This window comes from Dreissena polymorpha, chromosome 8 (genome assembly GCF_020536995.1).
Source record: "Dreissena polymorpha isolate Duluth1 chromosome 8, UMN_Dpol_1.0, whole genome shotgun sequence".
Classification (NCBI taxonomy): domain Eukaryota; kingdom Metazoa; phylum Mollusca; class Bivalvia; order Myida; family Dreissenidae; genus Dreissena; species Dreissena polymorpha.
Window position 1 is genome coordinate 49,277,539 of NC_068362.1, and position 20,005 is coordinate 49,297,543.

Consider the following 20,005-nt stretch of genomic DNA (forward strand, 5'->3'; position numbering starts at 1 on the left):
TCTGTATATGTATGTATTCTTGCAATAATCAGAACAAGCCAATTATGTTTTGTCATGATAGTGTCTTTGTGCACTGTAGTTTGTAAAGTTTATTATGACGATTATATGGGGTTTTATATTTCAACTTCCACTCGTCAGTCAAATCTCGACGATGGGTCGTTATCAATAGCAACTCACGCAGCGTGCTTTCAAACTTCGGGTGTCTACAAGGTAAATTCATCGTTTGTGAATGTTAATTTATGAAAATATTACAAAAAATGAAAGGTTAACAATAGAGTTGATATATTGAACATAAAAACATAAATAGTTTACAAACCTATTTTTTGTCAAAGGCAGTAGAATGAAAAGTAATATATATCCCTATCGAAGCGACATAATTCGTTATGTTCATGCTAAATTCTATTTGGTTAATCTTATGAATAGTAGTTTCTAACATAACAGATTTTTAAAGCATACATATTTAATCTTTTAAATAAATTATGTAACGACAGTATCAATACATACTGTCAATTGTTAAGCTAGCTGTTAAGTATTGTTGTTGTGTGTATCTTATTGTGTCTATCTAGGGTACAATGGTGTATGTGCGTAAACCAAAGGTCAACTCCATCGCACTGGATAGAGCCTTCATGATGGAAATGAAACAAGTGGGTATATATAAAAATTGCACAGAAAGTGCCAGACACTGAGGCTAATAACAATAAGCATTTTTTTTTAAAGATATATTGAGAGCATGAACAATGGAAGAAAATGAAGGCACTTCCGGTTAGAATGAAAATAGCGAGTAGATCGGAATGTGTGAAAAATCGTGGCATTGTCATGTTCGTTTTCGCTAATAACATCGTTATTGAATTGAAGTGAAATGATAAATAGTTTGTATATGCACTAAATCCGATAAATAAATGATTTTTTCGGGTTTTGAAAAGGGCGGCATGTGACCTTTAAATATATGAATTAATGATACCTCTAATGAAGTAATGAAACATTATATTGTATATTATATTGTATCAAATATGATGATTTTGTGTTTCCGACATACTTGTGTTATATATTTTAACTTTTTTTATTAGGCACGAAATAGTGATGACTTGTTTTTTTATTTTTATGTAGACCCTATGTTTCACGAGTAGAAAACATGGTTGATTTTGTTTTACGTGTTATGATATTTTAACTTTTTTTATTAGGCACGAAATAATGATGACTTGTTTTTTATTTTTATGTAGACCCATGTTTCACGAGTAGAAAACATGGTTGATTTTTGTTTTACCAATAACTGTGTATAATTTGTGTATGTTCGTCATCAAATGAACGTTTGTTTGTATCATAATATATCATTCAAGTTTTAAACACGTGTTTCAGATGCGAGATATAACGTGCCAGAATCTTACCCGTCTGATTGGCGTGTGTCCAGAAACGAACAACGTTTGTATCCTCACCGAGTATTGCTCTAGAGGAAGCCTACAGGTAAATGAAACTGCATACATACCGTTCATGTTTTGTTTTCCCAAATTGGCTTTGTATAGACGCATTTCATGACATTAATTGCAAAACAGGCATACACCAGTTATACCTTAATAGGCATATCCAAGTACAAGACTACAGTACGGTAATGTCAATGAGATGTTCGGTTTCGCCAATCTTGAGAATCTATACCCATTATCTACACTGTTATCTTCAGTCAATGAACTTATTGGTCAATTTCACAAGTCTTTATTGAAAACAATATCTTATAATTCTACCGTTCGCTTTCAAATAGACATAATATTCATATCGTCATCAGAAATAAGTCGAGTACAATAATTTAATGAGCATATATTCGGTTTTTATGGTTTTTATGACGATTTTACTTTAATTCCCCGAGGCCCTAGTTTTCCTTTGATCTTCAAAAGAAAAGATCATAATTATTAATCATGGGAAATCGAGTCATTGGTACGTATGAAAACGAAATAAAGTTCATAATTATGTTCCATTTAGTTTAAAAAAAAATACTATTCATAGATGCAATTAAACAATACAGCTAATTGTCATTTCCCAAAGGTTTTCAACAGAACAGGTCATTATTATGTATCAAGGGAAATCGATTCATTTTTCTTCTAGCAAAGGAGAATGATAAATTAAATGATAAATACAATTATTGTTTTTACTGCTTTAAAACGACGTATTTGCGTTTAATTGTAACGTACTTAGGTTAAGTGCAAATAGTCGGAACGGTTAAAAAATAACATGTTTGATCAGATGTTACTTTTAGTAAACACAGATCTATATATATATATATATATATATATATATATATATATAGGTCAGTATTTTTCTTTGCAATGATATATATATATATATATATATATATATATATAGGTCAGTATTTTTCTTTGCAATGAACGCATATGACTTTTCTGGAAACCGTGGTATATATTGACTAGAATGATATTTCGACATGTTATACGTCTGATCAAAAGTTTCTTAACTGATGTACTACTACTTCTCATCATTGTGCTTTATTATTAAAAGGGACTGTTTACACCAAAATGGACTTTTGTACCATCGCCATACATGCATTAATGAGAGAACACCCATCTAATCAATTATGGCGTATTCAATGATGTTGAACAATATAAACAAGTGGTATAAATTAAGATAGTTGTCAACCCTTATTTAATATAAACCTTTTTAAAAACATTTTTTCACGTAAGTATTCTTTAATATATTAAATATTATGTTTGTATAACAACTAAAATCAACAGTTTCAAACGTTATCTTTGTTGTTAAAGTCGTTAGCATCTTCATTCATAAAGCCCTATGCTTCACATATTTGCTTAGTTGATGTGTCAGTAACATTTTAAAATCAGGTTGAGTTTTAATACGTTAACTTTACAAATAACGATTCGATCAAGCATTTATAACGTTATTCATTTGAGTTTGATTAACACTCAAGTGAGTATATTGGATTTAATAATAAGTTTACAGTTATCTTAATTTCACTACAGTGGATGGTATATACATACTGTGTGCATTTGAGAAAGTTATATTAAGGAGACCTTATAACAGATTTTGGCATATATTGAAGTTTGTCATTAAATGCCTTTTATCCTATTACCAGATGAAAATCGAAAGTATAACATGACTCTAGGAGTGAAATAACGTAATGTTCAATTTTGTTTATTACACGGGTGTTATTACACTAGTTACATAACTGTAAAATGACGTCATTTTTTGACGAAATGACGTCATTATTCCATCGAATTTTTGCAGTAAAACTCTTTTACAATGTAATGTGAATAAACGTTAAAAATATCATAAAATAACAACAAAATGTGTTATAAATAGAATCTTAGATTCGTGGTCATTATGTATTGAATTTATTAAACTAATCATCTAAATAAAGATACAAACTCGGCAAGCCCCGTTTTTGTCTTTATTTAGAAGACTTGTTAAATAAATTCAATACAAAACGACCACTCATGCAAGATCCTACATGTTTTACGTCGATAATATAAACATGAGCTTTATACTATCGCTATATTAGATCAAATTTGGGTTTTCCCAAAAATTCGAGAATCTGTTTTTGTCAACTATGGAAAGACAAAATCGTCAAAAATTGCACTATTTGACAGTTAATGGACAATTGTGAGGAAATAATAGGATAAATAGAATATTATGTGATTTTTGGATAAAGATCATGTTTATCATGCAAGCCTCGTGCTACATTGGTTCTAAGCCTCGCATGAATAAACTTGGTATTTATCCAAAACTCACATAATATTCTCTCTATATTGATAAAAGTAAACATTGGATTTGAATAGCTCCAGTAAAACAACATTAAATACAATTAAAGAAAGAAAAAATCAGTAACTCTAAACTTGGCTCGAACAACTGACAACTGGAGTAAAAGTCTAACGCCTAGATCCACTCAGCAATCAGTGTTCACAGTGTTCATACAATAAGCAATGTATTTTATACTTTATATAAGCAATCCTCGTAGTGTCACAAAATATAACGACAACAACAGAACCCTCCAAACTAGTCAGTCGTTTTTCGCGTTGCAACTCTTTATAAGTTTCAGGTTTTTACATCGTAAACAGTTTCCGTTAATGGTTATTTTAGATTAAGGTTAATGTGCAGTATTGTTGTTTCCTAACAAATATCATAGCTACGACGAAAATTTGCGAATCGGAAACATTTATTTATTAATTGTGTCAATGTACCAAAAACGTGAAAAGGTCCCTTTAATCTTGTCATGAAGTAGTCCGCATAGACATAACGGGGTTTTAATAATATTTCCCCTGAAAATACGTTCATTTAAGGCGTAACACTTTGTTCTTAGCCGCGTGTGTAACATTTGAGAGCGTCCTTCGCCGTATGAATATGAAGGTTTTTGAATCGGTCGATCTATAGCAATTAGCCTTTTGAAGGAATACATCGATTCAGCGTCGTTGACGTCGTCCGAAGATAATTCCATTCAGATACAGTGGACGGTAAAATTGAATTTGAATATAGCGATTATTGCACTTCAATTGTTTGGAGAATGACGACCTCTTTAATGAGTAATTGCTACACTTCATTAAACTGTTGTGAGCAAAATGGATTGTAAGTAATTTGGATGATTGCTATAAGTAATTTTATTCGTTAATATCAATTGATGTTTGCGTCTTCGTTAATTGATAGTTGACCAACCTATCTCATTATGAAGATCTTCTAATGCGACTTAACGAGCGCATCCAGATTTTGTTCGCGCGGCATTGTTGTAGGGTTTGTTCTTCAGTTATTTCGGCGTATGAGTCTAACCCAGCCTTTCAGCTTAGCCGACCTTTGTAAACGAAAAATCAATTTGAATATAACATTTCTCGCCAGAAGGCCCGAAACTTTTCGAAGTAGAAAAAGTGCAATCTACAATCCGTTTTCACATTTACATTTATATGCTATTCAATCGACTTTCTATTTTTGGGATGTATAAGTTATGAAAAGGGATACTACAGTTTGTTAAGCCACGATGTAAACTCTGTATTCAGCATGAAACAATTCTATCTCTAATGATAGTGATTGGGAGCAGTTTCACACTCAACTCTCGACATCATTACAGTATGTGTGTACCCCTTTATATTTAAAAGATTGTAATCACCGGAACGTTTGTACTTAAAGGCTGTTTATCTCGTAATTAGTGCGATATTGCATTATTGCACTCATACATTTTAGAGCATACAAGTATTGTTGTTCAATAACCTTTTATACGATTTGACGAAAATATTTAAACAAAATCGAAAAATTGTTTTCGAATAGACCGTTAAACACGAAAATGTATAAAGCTTTAAACAAGCAGTTTTTTCAGCTGTGGAATCGTTACCTCACTTAAATGCAGTGCATTCCAACTCCCAAGGTATCGACGTCATTTCGCGGTCAGCTACAGAAATCGTTATATAAACGCTATCGCGTAAACTTTGTGCATTTGAAGTTTATTTTGGATCAGAAAGATACTAAATGAAGATATTCGGCGATATTGTTATGGTATGTCGATCAAAGATTATTAATGTGTGTTAAACAGTTGCATGATCAGAACCAGATTTGATTTATTTAATCAGAAATATTCAACCATACGGACCGATATATTTCGCATGAGCGCGATGATTCACGATACTAGTTGTATTAATAATGGTATCAAATAACAATGTCCGACAAAGCCCATTAACAGGTCTGTTTGAAGAACGCGTGTATAAATATTTCAAATATGTACGGATGATTCGTGTAATTGCCGGCTGGCCTTTATGCTTTCAACTATATTAATTCTTCTTGTCCTTTTCTATTCTGTAAAAAAATAGATATATAATCAATAATATCTAATAAAGCAAAATAAGCCACGAAATAATGCGCATCATCCCGTAATCGATTTGCGTGTGATTCAGCTAAGAACTTACGCAGAAAAGAGGCATTCGCTTTCTTTAATCTTATAGATATAACTTTTAATCGTTCATCAACACCGACCACAATCAACGCCGTATATCTTTTTTTCTAAAGATAGTTATTATTTATATTGCGTACAATCATCATATACAGCATCTGGGTACTAAACGAGTGTTGTTACAACTGAAAGATAAACTTAATGTGGAGTTTTTCTATCAAGCATTAATTTAAATTGACGCATTATATAGAAAACACCGAAATGTGTATGGACATCAACAATGTGCATATTTAGGTTCTGCATAGCAAGTAGCAAAGACAACCCTTGGTTCCGATGTACATCACCTGATCGTAATTAAAAGAAGAGATCAAACAATATGTTATAAACCATGAAACATTTGAGGAGTCTCTTAAAACAAATATTATCAATATGTTTCTTGTTACTATCGGGACGCGTTTAGATTGGTATTAAATACTCAGTGATATGGTCATAGGCTGGTTTTCAGGTATTTGTAATGAGAAGATGCTGTTAAAAGTCATTAATATAATAAGTGAATGAGGTGTGGAAAAATAGCAGTTATCTATATATAATCATGATAGCGTTTTCCGGTCTCTGTTTCGTGTACTGATATTACAATTTGATTACGACGACTGCCTCCGAACTGCTTCAAATATGAACTTTAGAAATAAGAAAGGTTAGAACAGGTAGAGGCAAAGAGGAAGATATGATAAATGATGGTTAAATAATTGGTATCATTATCATGATATATGAAATAATGTTGCGTTAAGAAATGAATACATGATAATTACACCAAATAAACAATTAGCCTAAGAACCAATACAATTAATCATTAATGTACTCTTGAGAGGTACAGTGAAGGGTATTTGCACATAATTAGAGTAAGCCTCTGAAATACAATCATGATACTTTACACAAAAATACACACTTGTATTTGTAAGAATGTGTAAGCATTGCACAAAATGCAGCAATACATACGCTTCATATCGAACGTTATACAAGAAACAGTAATTAAAGTACATCTGCTCAAACAAAAACACTAAAGCACAATTAAGTTGCATAAAAGCAAGGGTTGTATATTGTATTCTACACTTAACTCGGTGATTGTACCGAAATACTTCCGCATGTAATTTAATTTAATTTTCGTAAGAGCTCATGCGTAGTTTACGTATATCATGGTGATCAAATATTCACTCAACAAAATAGAGGTTCATCTTTCTTTTGTTAATTGTACGTAAATATTGTACGTAAGAGCAAGGGACAGGCATCGCGCATGCGCACCAGACATATACAATACGACTTTATATAAATAACGATGCGTACTCGCATAAGCTTTCTATGTAATAAACATATACGATGCATAACCCGTTTTAACACGGTATGGGGGCTCTTTGATAGTTGAGTAACTTTTGTATTTATTTGTTATTAGTTATTGTAGCAAATACACATACAATTCTGTTTCCTTTACCGATAGTAATAGCATACATATACCGATATATGAAGTATTAGATTCTTGTTTGAGAAAGTTATCCTTTTCTATCGGCATAGAATGTCACTAAGGGGTATACAAATGCGAGATGTTCCATATATTAATGTCTTTCAAAGTTAGGCTAGAAAATCGCAGCGGTTTAAACCTGAACAGCTTTTATAATTGTTATAAATTATATCGTGTTGTATGAAGTATCTTTTATGTAACAGAATGTTGGTAATTTTCCTTCATTAAAAGATTAGCGGACAATAAAGTATCTTCTAATAATGATTTTGGTGCTTAATTGTTCCTATGTAATTAGTTCTTTGACATGCAATGATTAATTTTATACAATAATAACCCATTCAAAGTACTAAGCGCGTGTTAAAATCTGTTATTGGTGAGATATTACGTGCTCTGGGTTAATCTATTCAACAATAGTTCAACATAATAATGTTTACTTTCTAACAAAGAATGCCATGTTTTCGCATTATTGAAGGACATACTACAGAACGAAGCCATGCAACTTGATTGGGATTTCAAACTGTCCCTTATCAACGACATCGTCGAGGTAGGCAAAACATATAATAAAGGAATTATATCATGCATTTTAGTTTTATGTCCGCCTTTTACTGAAAGGTAATCACGACTTCACATTAAAGATTCTAAAAAGATCCAATTAGTTATATCGTATGGACAACAAAGAAAGGTTGAAATTCGCCATCTGGAAATCATTATACCAATATAATGTGTTGCAGTTTTTAACTTCGTTAATGTTTGATTATTTTGCTAAGTTAAGCAGGGAACTTTGATATTATTAAACATTTGTTCTATGTTGCCTTTAACTCGACGTATTGACTCGTTAAAATGGCTAAATCGCGCATATGCCATTACACTATTCTGTGTTTTTTTGTTTTATTATCGGACCTTAAGCCAAAGTTCTAACAGTACAACATCAAACAAGCAGTATTTATGTTAGAACTGTTTAAAAATTCAAATAACAGAATATTTGTGATGAAATCTTCATGCAAAAAACAACTTATCAATAACAATCAAGAAAAGTGCTTTTGAAGAAAAATCTTGATAATGGTGTGTTTTTTATTACTAAGATAAATTTGAATGAAAACTTTGCGGTCAAATCTTTGTGAACATATCTGAAATCGCATATACAAGTTAAACACATGGTCCGAGAGTCTTTACGATTAGCAAGCAAGATGTACATACTACAAATGACTCAAAAGTGTTATTAGACGAAACGTAAGAAGCAGTAAGAACTGTTAAAAATGTTGAAACCGGAAAAAAGTAGAAAAACTAAGAAATCCTATACGCTTAGGGGCCTGTGCGTGATAGTTTTCCTCTGGTATGTTCTAACCCAGATGGTAGGTGTATTAGTAAATGTCTACGTTATGTAGTCTTCATATAAATGACACGATTATAAAACGGTTTTGTTATTACTGATTTGTAAATTCCTAACCAAACATAAAACACGAATAAGCATGTTTGTTTGCGAAAAAAACCTTTATTTGCGAAAAAACGTATTAAGTGTTTGACTTTAAGAACATGTATTACTTGCTTACAAAATATTATTAATCGCCGTGCTGCCTGAAATAGACCTGTAAGTCGATGAGTTGTAATCAACACATGTTGCTTGGTTATGTCTATGTTGTACAAATGACACAAACCATACGGTACCTTTAATGATTTACAAAGGTCATGGGGTACTTTCAATTTTGTTACGTTGACATAGGCTACTCGGTACATATAATTATTTATAATTGATTCAGGTACAGTTTTTTATATCAGTTTTCACAGTGCTTGGTAATTTCCATGCAACGATGTTCAATTGATAACCGCTACTTTTAATTACTAGTCGACGTTGAACATGTATTATTAACCTGCGGGTTGTATATTTTAAACAGGGCATGCATTACTTGCACACTACTGGTATAGGCGTGCATGGACGACTGACCAGTTCCAGATGCGTGATTGACAGCAGGTTTGTCCTCAAAATAACCGGGTTCGGTCTCAATTTCATCAACGAAGTACATGCGAAGAAACAGCACGTGGAAAACATGAACGGTGAGAGTAACATGTGTATTGCACGTTGTGCGGTAGTTTTGTGTTTGTGTTTGTTTTGGCTTTTCAAATCAAAGTCATGTCATCACAAAGAAAAAACGTAATCATTTCGTAATAGCATGAACATAAAGATCGTGTTAACCTTAACTCAAAACAAATAAAATGAAGTCGCCGTGGCTGACATGATAAACTTAAAAGTATCCCGCCTAGCGACCAAGAATTCGCGGTTTCATGATCACGAAATTTTCTTGTTATTTTATGCTTACACATGATTTTTTTTGTATTTTTGCCATTCCGGACAAAATAATACTCCGTTGGGCCCCCGAAATGTTATTACATGTAAATGTTGAAATGAAGCTAATCCGTATGATTTTTTAAACATTCAATGCAGAGTAGTCGCCCTAGGTTAACATTGTTAAATTGGGGGTAACAATCGGGAAACCAAAGACATCTAAAATAGTTCCGGTATAACAATGAAAATTATCGATAATTTTCACTCTTATTTTTCACTGTGTGAAACAGTAAAATATCAGTTTTAATACACAGTCTGAAAACCATCTGAAAGCATAAAATAAAAAGTTGACATTCAAATGCAATTTTGCTATTCGGAATTACATATTTATTTTCGCAGTTAGTTTACCAGAGCTGCTATGGATGGCTCCGGAACATCTCCGATTGTATCCACCGCGACAGATCTCCCAATCAGGAGATGTGTACAGCTTCGCAATCATTTTATACGAGATGTGCACGAGAACGGAACCTTACACCGCCGAGATCTGGTACCAATCTATAGATGGTGAGTTGTTAGTAACGTGTATATCGTGCATAGATTCACAATCAATCCACGATATACACAACCGATTTAGAACGAAAGTAGATGGACACGGGACTGAAACATTTTTGAATCCAAATTGTTAACTTGTCTTTAACTGTAAAATTCACAGTGAACTAGCCGATAAACTTAAACAAAGCATACTATTGCATTTACTACATAAGATCATCTAAAATACGTGTCTTAACACCTATGTATGAAAACACTTGTAACGATTAAGACGAATTTCAACACGTTTCGGTTATTTCATTTACTGTTCATAGATACCCTTCAACGTCTTAAACGTGGCGGTTCGATTGTTCGTCCCACGCTAAACGATGATGACCAGTTGCCCGGTATTGTTAACCTCGCAAAGTATAGCTGGAACGAAACTCCAACTGAAAGACCGTCATTTTCATACATTAGAAAAGTCATAAAAGGCATCCGAATGAAAAGGTAAACAATTTTCTATAAAACAAAGCTGCATTTGCCTGAAACTAAATAACTAAAAGTAAACATGTCCATTTAAAATAAAAGTCATCCGAATGAAAGTAAAATAGAAAATATAGTAATAAAACAAGTATACTTTTAGTTTTATGTAAAACTGTGTTTAGTGTAACGACAAATAATGAAAATTGAGTACCATTATAATCCTTACAGCTTTTTTCGTAATAAAAACATGTGGCAGATGGAACAAGCATAATATCACATGTATCACGTATCTAGAAGTACGCACAAAGTTCCATGTCAAATCCAAAATAAAACATTATAAACACCATATAATTTATGTTTTCCTCTAGATCTTGTAGGCAACTACATATATTTCCGTTTCCACGTGTACCGCTGATCAAAAGCTAACTTACCGCGCGTTTAATAATGCATAGGCAAATATTTCGTGTGTGTTTTTTTCAATGTGTACGATATATTTGTTCCACTATGTAGTAAATAGTTGAGTATATAGTATTGAAAACACTTTTTCAAGCTCATATAGTTAGTTAAAGTCGGCATGATAAACCATTATAGAGACGTCAGCGGATCACACAACGTGTTGGACGTTCTCCTGAAGCGAATGGAGCAATACGCCAACAATTTGGAAGGTCTTGTCGAGGAGAAGACACAAGCGCTCCAAGAGGAAAAGAAACGACCTGAGGAGCTCCTCTATCAAGTATTGCCAAAGTGCGTGAGTAGGCAAAAGAATCATTTTTAAGATAAATCAGTTGGAACACACTTTAACTGAACTATGTTGTTTATTTATCGCGTCCCCTTTTTATATGCAATTAGAAGTACGTCATTTCTACCACAGGTGGAAGTAACGTACCCAGGATAGTTTTTTTCATATATATATTTTTAGGAGCCCAATATATTCAAATAAATATATAAAATCAAGTTTAATGAGAAAAAAATTGACAAAGAGCCATGAAAAAAAATCCCACCCTCTGATATTGGAAACATAACAAGGTCATTAACTAGACTTTATTATAGACCTGTCTTCGCGGGCCGCAAAAATGTCAAAAATAGCTTTAATCCAAAGCATCCCTTGATCCTACTATGGGCAATTGGACAACCTTTCAAAAAAAGTTAACTTCAAAAATATCTGTCCAGCCGTTAACTCACAGTCGGTCGAAAACCGAGCAATATTTCGATTCCGTTTGTCAACCCGAATAAATCTACAGAATTAGAAACAATATTTTTGAGTTTTTGCCCCTTAATCAATAGCTCGCGTCCTATTCCTTTGAAACAACGAAGCGTGTCAAATAATGCATGCATATGCAACCACTTACCCCTAAAAACTTATTCCAATACAATCAGAATGATAAGTAATTTCCATTTATTTACAATTACTAAAACATCGTTGTTGTTGTTGATTGGATATTTATGTGCCTGGCTCTTTCAGTGTAATTCACTGCTAAGCCGGGTTCAAGAGCGATGGCTACTTTCGTTTTCAAGTAAATCAAATTTAGAGTTAAAACAGTTGTTGCAAAGAAAATATAACATTTTGGAATTAGTTTTTAGGGGTAAGTGGTTGCATATGCATGCATTATTTGACACGCTTCGTTGTTTCAAAGGAATAGGACGCGAGCTATCGATTAAGGGGCAAAAACTCAAAAATATTGTTTGAAAGTCTGTAGAAGATTTATTCGGGTTGACAAACGGACTCGAAATATTGATCGGTTTTTGACCGACTGTGAGTTAACGGCTGGACAGATATTTTTGAAGTTAACCTTTTTTGAAAGGTTGTCCAATTGCCCAAGGAGGATCAATGGATGCTTTTGATTAAAGCTACTTTTGACATTTTTGCGGCCCGCGAAGACTATCTATGATAAATTCTAGTTAATGACCTTGTTATGATTCCAATATCAGAGGGTGGGGATTTTTTTTTCATGGCTCTTTGTCAATTTTTTTCTCATTAAACATGATTTTATATATTTATTTGAATATATTGGGCTCCTAAAAAAATAAATAAAAAAAATACTATCCAGGGTACGTTACTTCCACCTGTGATTTCTACTGTGGAAGAATTTTCTTTTTTTTAAATATACACACATATATTATGGTAGTAGTATATCATCAACTTTGATTCACAAGTGATCGGACAAATATATATAACAAGAATGAACCATTATTAAAATAACTTTTTGTATTGCGTTCAAACATAAAATAAACAGTATACAAAATATGTGCAAAAAAAGTTGCCAACACATATTGACCGAATATCTGTTATGATTGTCTGTTTGAGATAATGTGTCTCGAACCGTTTGTATTAACAGGAGCGTTGCAATTCAGCTCCGATTAGGGAATTCCTTAAAACCGGAATCCTTTGACAGTGTTACGATATATTTCTCGGATATCGTCGGCTTTACGTCAATTTCAGCAGTGAGCACTCCATTTCAGGTAAGCGTCCTTTACAATGATATGGGGTGTGAAGCCTGTATGGTGAAGCTTTTTACTGCAGTTTAAATTATTGTACGCAGCTGACATTGGTATAGGCATCTAGACCGATTTGATATCCAAATTTACTTTTTTTGCAAATTTGAGCAACATAAGGCTAATTTAAGGACATTAAATTATCATAAAAATCCTAAAAAATGTTCATAAAATACAATACATGCGTACTGCTCGAACGTATAAGAATAGAAAGTGTTTTTGGTCTTATGAGTTTTTTTTAAACAGTTAGTACTCTATGTGTCGCTTATAGAACAAAGCCATGTTTGTATCAGCAATTGTGTTTGATAGTTACTGTTACTATTATTATAAAAAGCCATGCCGGTACGTATGTGTGTTTGATAAAATGTAATCACTTCTTTTCTAAAGAAAAAAACCATGCCAGTATTTGAAAGTAAGCTAGTAATCCACTTATGTCGCATTGTAAACCATGCTGGTAGTTTAAATTGTATTCGGTCAGTCACTGATATCTTTAGGAAATCCACGATGTTTTTTGTGTAATTATGTTCGGTTAGTCATTTACTTTCTTATGTAAACACTTCCAGTATTTGAAATTGTGTCCGAAAAATCACGAATGCCCTTATGACAAATATTCCACAATTATATAAAGATTTACAAAAGATCATCCCGGAGATCCATCTTGGATGAGGAATTATGTGTTGTGGATTCGTGGCTCTTGTTTGTGGTAAATAACCATTATTTAGTGTATGTGGTTCGATACGAATGCGATTGAATAAACACATGTTATTAAAGTAGCATATTTTCTTTATTTGCTTACGATTTGCTAAAACTATCATGGGCAAACTACGGTTGAAAAAGCTGGAAATAATATATATTAATATATATATAAACGGTTACAATATAATATCATTATCTGAATAATTTATTCCATTCATTTTTTCGTCGTTACAGGTGGTTGAGTTCTTGAATGACCTTTACACATGTTTTGACAGTATCATCGAACATTATGATGTTTACAAGGTATTTACTATATTTATATTATATTCACACATATTTACTACCAGTAGTTGATAATAATTAGGCTCAGGCGATTTGGGGCGTAATTGTATTCTGATCTTGATCGTATGTATCGTTTAAAGTTAAAGAATGCATGTTTTTTGTAACTTAATCAAATATGTTTTAGTCATTTGAGAAAATATTAAAAAATAATTTTATTTCCTGAATCGCTTTGTGATGACACGATTTTTTAAGTGTTTAATTTGAAAAAGAAAGATTCTATGCGTTAAGTCACAATTTCGTCGTTTAAAAAATATATATAATCGATTTTGCTATCCAATCCAGTCCGTACAAAATGATTGGGAACATAATATGTTTACGTTTGTAAGAATACAGTCAATAATATACGTAGGTGGAAACTATCGGCGACGCCTATATGGTCGTTTCCGGGCTTCCCGAAAGAAACGGCATTGGTCACGTGCGGCAGATTGCCCGGATGTCACTGACAATACTGAGTAACGTGCGGCAGTTCGTGATACGACACATGCCAGAAACCCCGCTTAAGGCTCGGATAGGACTTCATTCTGGTTCCGAACTATATATAACTTATGTGACAGTATATATTTATGCCCCCACGTAATACGAATAAAAAAGCATTTCACTTGTCCGCCCGTCCGTGTGTGCGTGCGTAAGTACGTCAGTCCGTGCAAAACTATGTACGTGCGGCCCAAATATTGTGCTTTGATTTCATCTTTAACTTTTGGGTGGGTCTCCTTCCAATGTTTACAGTTGAATGACCTTAATTTGTAAATGGTCTTTCAGAAATGAAATATTCCTGCGACGAGTTTTTGCAAATTTAAGTTTTTGTCAATATCCGCGTCCTGAAGATTGTAATATAAAACTTAAATTCTTTGGGTTGCAACTTGCTTAAAAGGTCACAGTTAAAGAAACTTTTGTATGCAGTTCGTCGTGAAAAAATAAACTTTGGCTGCGATATGTCCTTAAATACTTATTGCAAAGTGTTTGTTTTTTACCAACTATTAAATTCATTCCATCAACGTCGTTTTCTCAACAACTTATAATGCGTGCAAATAGATAAATCGTTCACATCTGAATTACATTTATAGAGAGCTGAGTTTAAAGAAAGACATTTTGACCGCGACTAGATTTCGCAGATTTATTGCATTTGGTCTGTTTTTCAACCATATAATAGTTGATTTAAAAAGTATTTGTTTTCAACTCCTTTTCAACTAGCGGGTGTATTAAACTTCCATAAACTTTCATAGTAAACTAACCTTAAAAAGTAGACAGCCGTGGAAAAGGAATTTTTCTAAGACGAGTTTATGTAGACTTATGGCCTTTAATCTATTGTATCACTAATAATTGCATTCAGCTTCTCTAATTTCTTGTCTTGGCGGATGTCATTGAAATTCACAGAGCGTTTTGACGTTAATGTATTGCAGACGCGACCATTTTAGCTGAATGTGTATGGTCCTTGGTCATTATGTTCAGTGCTCAAATATAGGGGTATGGATGTTTCAAAATTTGTTTTCGGGTCATCAGTGTATGTAGCAAATGTTTAGTTTTTCATCTCACATCATAACGTCTCTTGAAATGGAGTAAATCACTATGTTGATAATTGCTTAATATTGTATACGAGATGAATTAACACTCCCAATTCTTTAATATCGCTGCTAAATGGGTGAACATAATACCGTTTATGAAATATGGCAATATTATGAAACAAAACATAAACACGTGCCTTTAAACGAACAAAACGCATCATTAAACTGTAGTATTTATTATTTTGAAAGTTTGATAAATGGATATGGCTGCTTGTCCGTGCATCTCGTTAATTTCACTCCGTTGGATTAATTAATAATGTAGACCACTGTTTTTAAATTGATACAAGTAAAAAATAAATCACCGGCACAAAATAACGTTTTACTTTTTAAACGCGTGATTGGCGACGTTAACATCACAGTCCTTGTAAGTTCAAGAATATCTAGAACAATCTAGGTGAAAAACAGTAATACAGTATCCCAGTCTATGCATTTATTCACGCTCTCTTATATATAAACACAGGCCCAGTGTGCGCGGGAGTAGTTGGTCGTAAGATGCCCCGCTACTGTCTCTTCGGGGATACGGTCAACACCGCCAGTCGAATGGAGTCTAACGGAGAAGGTATGGCCACAATGTTCATTTACTTAAATTCGAAACGTTCTTGCCTGCATCTGTGTTTACCTGTGTGGTAAATAAGAATTATTGCACTACGTTTTTTTTTCTACAAACGTCATTTTTGTCATATATTCATGTTTTCAACTCCTTTAAATGCCTTGGCATTTGCAGATGTTTTGTTAACTCAATGACCTGAATGCGTATATAATCGATAAACCTGACATGTTGTTGCGGCCCATTTTAGCTGAAAGTAAGCCATTTTTCTTTCTTTAAATGGTGCAAGATTTTTTTTCTGGCCGACATAATTAAACCCTAACGACCCACCATATCCCTTTCGATCGCTGTTTGTGAAGTGGTTTCCATTTTGTAAATTTGGACGCCTTCCTTGTGAACCACTTTCAATCACGATAAATGAAAAAGTTGACTGTAAATAAAACACAATTAATCCAGTCATGATTATTCGTGTGTAGCTATTAGCAAGTTCGAAATATTGTTTATGCCAACGTGCGTCATGCTGTCATTACAACATTGGTTGGATTATAAAACAGATAAAGGAGAATGATTTCTAACTAGTACCCAATCATTCAGTTGCAATACTGTATTGTTTGTTTTATTTCAGCAATGAAGATACATATCAGCGACGAAACTCAGCAGCTGCTAAAGACGTTTAATACGTTCGTACTCGAAGAACGGGGAACTATTGAGGTTAAGGTAGGGGCAGGTTTAAATTGTTTATCTGTAAAATGGTGTATTGTTTTCTGTTTTCCGCGTTAATTTTACTTTTCAGCGTGTGTAATCAATCATAGCTGACAACTATTAATGCATGTGTAAATGTCTTAAATGTCTTGAAGTATTATATTACTGCTATTTGATCAAAACGTAATAAATCAGTTTAGACATTTCGAATTTCGATTTGTTTCTTCTATGTAGTAACAACTGCTTAAAATCACAAACATACGCACGGAAAAACCTCGTTAAAACGTCAATAAAACAAGTTTCAACAAGACTATTACCAAGCAATATATGTCCCCTATCGGCTCCACCATTGTCAGATTTTTTTGTATTTGTTGCTATAGCAACCAGAATATTTGACGTATGAACACAATGAAATGATGTGCATAATGTCGATATTGCCATCTATCCATGTTAAAAGTTTCATGAAAAAATATGAAGAACTTTTAAAGTTATCGCAGGATCCAGAAAAGTGTGACAGACAGACAGACAGACGCACAGAGCGCAAACCATAAGTCCCCTCCATTGAAACCGGTAGGGGACAAAACGACAAAGGCGTTAAAGTACATATTTAGGTGCAAGTTTTCACTAAAGAAAGCATACATGTTCAGTTCTGAGGCCACTAAGAAAACATTTCGCACCTTAGAATGTGCAAATACACTACAAAAACATATCTCAGACATGTGTTGCCGTACCAAGCATAAACGACCGAATACCTTTGTATAACTATTCACGGAAACAAACTTGTGAATGAATAATGTAAGGAAAAACACTCAACTCCTGTGGTTTTTTTATTTTAAATAATATACTTCACATATCAGAAGAAATTCAATACGCGTATGCGTTCTATGCAGTTGAAGCTAAAGTTATATTACTAACGTTTTACAATAATTCTTTTATAAAGTTTATTTGCCAAGTAAATGCAAAGGTGTTAAATATTGCAGATTGGAAATTGTATAATGGTGAAGTTGATGACAGACACACGTTTAAATATTTCGTAATCAAAAGCAACCGAATTAAAATGTAAATCGGCATGCATGTTAGTTTATATGCTTTAACATAAATTCACGACTTATTGAACGCTATCAAAAGGAAGCTAAAAGGCATTGACGGTTACTTATTGAATTGGGAATTCAAAATTGCTTTTTATAAAGCGCTTATTTAGGTTTACTTCAAATATGTGGTATTATATGAATAATTAAACTATTCTTTTAATGACGCGCAATGAGTAAAAGGGTTCATCTGCAGTTCTGGTGTGTTTGTTATGTATTCATAACTTTGTTTTAGCAACTTGAAAATTTTGAAGTAGATGTTTGTCTGTAAGTGTTTGCTGAAGATATTGATGAACATCTAGCACTTGTTTGTTGTAAGTTTGAGTTCCTTAAAATATAAAATATAAATGCCAAACTGTATTGGGTTTCGAATTCTACCGCTATATCTCAATACATCAATGTTCTCATTAATCGTAGTGAGAAACGCTAAAATGTAGACTTAATAAATTCGCCATGTGTTACAAATTAAGCTGGTTGTTATGGAATATTACAGCTCACGTCGATCGTTCAATACTTATCACATTATAATTTGCGTACAACAACACTTGTTTGGTGCAACAAAACTATCATTACAGACCATGCCATATATATTCTATTAAAAAAATTACACGGGACATAGTGTACAATTCGACATATCAAAAGCTGTGACTAAAGAGAGCATGAGAGCATATCGTTTCGTTGTCAGCACAATACTAATACAAAACATTTTATCAGTAAGTCAAACCAAAGTGCAATTCTCTTTGTGCTGCTTCTTTCAGGGAAAGGGTTCCATGACGACGTACTGGTTGGTCGACGAGATTACATCACACAACGATTGATTTGCTCTTCGAATGTCATTTTCATTACGGTGAAGCGATACGTTCAGATGCCTTTAGTGATGACGAAATTTAATCATGCCATCTGCAATACTTTGCGACCATTTCACTATTTGTTTTGTATGTTGTTTTGGTTTATTTAGAATTTAAATGTTCGTTGTTTTTTATATGCGGTTATTTATATTATACAATAGGTAGACATGCGTCCATGGAGGTTGACTTTGTTTAAGTTGGTATCAATTACTGAGCAAACGTCGTCCAATTCGATTTTCACAAAACGAGGACGAACCTGTTCAATTTGCCTTTTAATCTTTTATTGCTTATTACTTTAACTGAAAACAGTGTTTGTGCTTCCCTCTGTTATTTTTTCAATATCGTTCACATAGGAAAAATAGTAAGTGAAAGTAATATAATTCTTACTTATGAAACCTTTGAGAAAGTTGATGTTTATATATAATTTTCTCTCAAGGCACACATTATTTGTGAACTTGTACAGTAACATCAGGCAAAAATCACGAATCTTGATTTTAACGAGCTGTTAAAACTATAACTATTTATTTATGACAAACTATTTGATTTGTCTAACGTGACCTTTTAAGTATATTATCATATGGGACTAACTTTCATAAAATAATCAAAGCTCATACATATTGTCTTTTACAAAATACATATAGTATGTAAGTTTGGTATGTCTACCAAACTTCAAATAACTTAAATGGGCTGTATATTAAGGTCAATGGTTTAGGTTTTTCCCACCGACTACGAGAATGGTTGCACAACTATAAGAACATGACAACAGACCGACATTGTTTTTGTTGTTGCTGTGTTTTTTTTTACTGTGTTTTTAGTTATAAGTTGCATATTTGCAACTTTAATAGTATATTTGCAACTTCAATGGAATATTTGCAACAATTAGATTGTAAGAGCTGATCAACATTGTGTCATTTATGTTTCGCTCTTCAATTCGAACGGTTCAGTTCGGCTGCGTTTAAATGAACTTATTACGTTAATCTTGATAAACAAATATTGATAAATGTTCATATATCGTGCAATAATTTGTTTCATGTA

The 20,005-nt window shown here is 33.1% G+C and overlaps 1 protein-coding gene across 1 annotated transcript; it reads left to right on the forward strand.

The window, feature by feature from the left end:
- The first annotated feature begins 1,356 nt into the window (after positions 1–1,356).
- LOC127840512 (atrial natriuretic peptide receptor 1-like) lies at positions 1,357–19,652 on the forward strand. Its single transcript, XM_052368928.1, has 11 exons — positions 1,357–1,461; positions 7,873–7,944; positions 9,293–9,452; positions 10,081–10,252; positions 11,284–11,436; positions 13,029–13,152; positions 14,116–14,184; positions 14,573–14,747; positions 16,246–16,344; positions 16,958–17,049; positions 18,881–19,652. Exons 1-11 carry the CDS (start codon positions 1,357–1,359, stop codon positions 18,938–18,940), a joined length of 1,281 nt encoding a protein of 426 aa, XP_052224888.1. The 3' UTR covers positions 18,941–19,652.
- Positions 19,653–20,005: the final 353 nt, after the last annotated feature.

Bases quoted from the DNA above. Each gene is read 5' to 3' on its own strand.
- LOC127840512 (XM_052368928.1), top strand. From the start codon at position 1,357: ATGCGAGATATAACGTGCCAGAATCTTACCCGTCTGATTGGCGTGTGT. The intron at 1,462-7,872 runs GTAAATGAAACT...GCATTATTGAAG, and splicing joins GCTCTAGAGGAAGCCTACAG to GACATACTACAGAACGAAGC. The intron at 7,945-9,292 runs GTAGGCAAAACA...TATTTTAAACAG, and splicing joins TTATCAACGACATCGTCGAG to GGCATGCATTACTTGCACAC.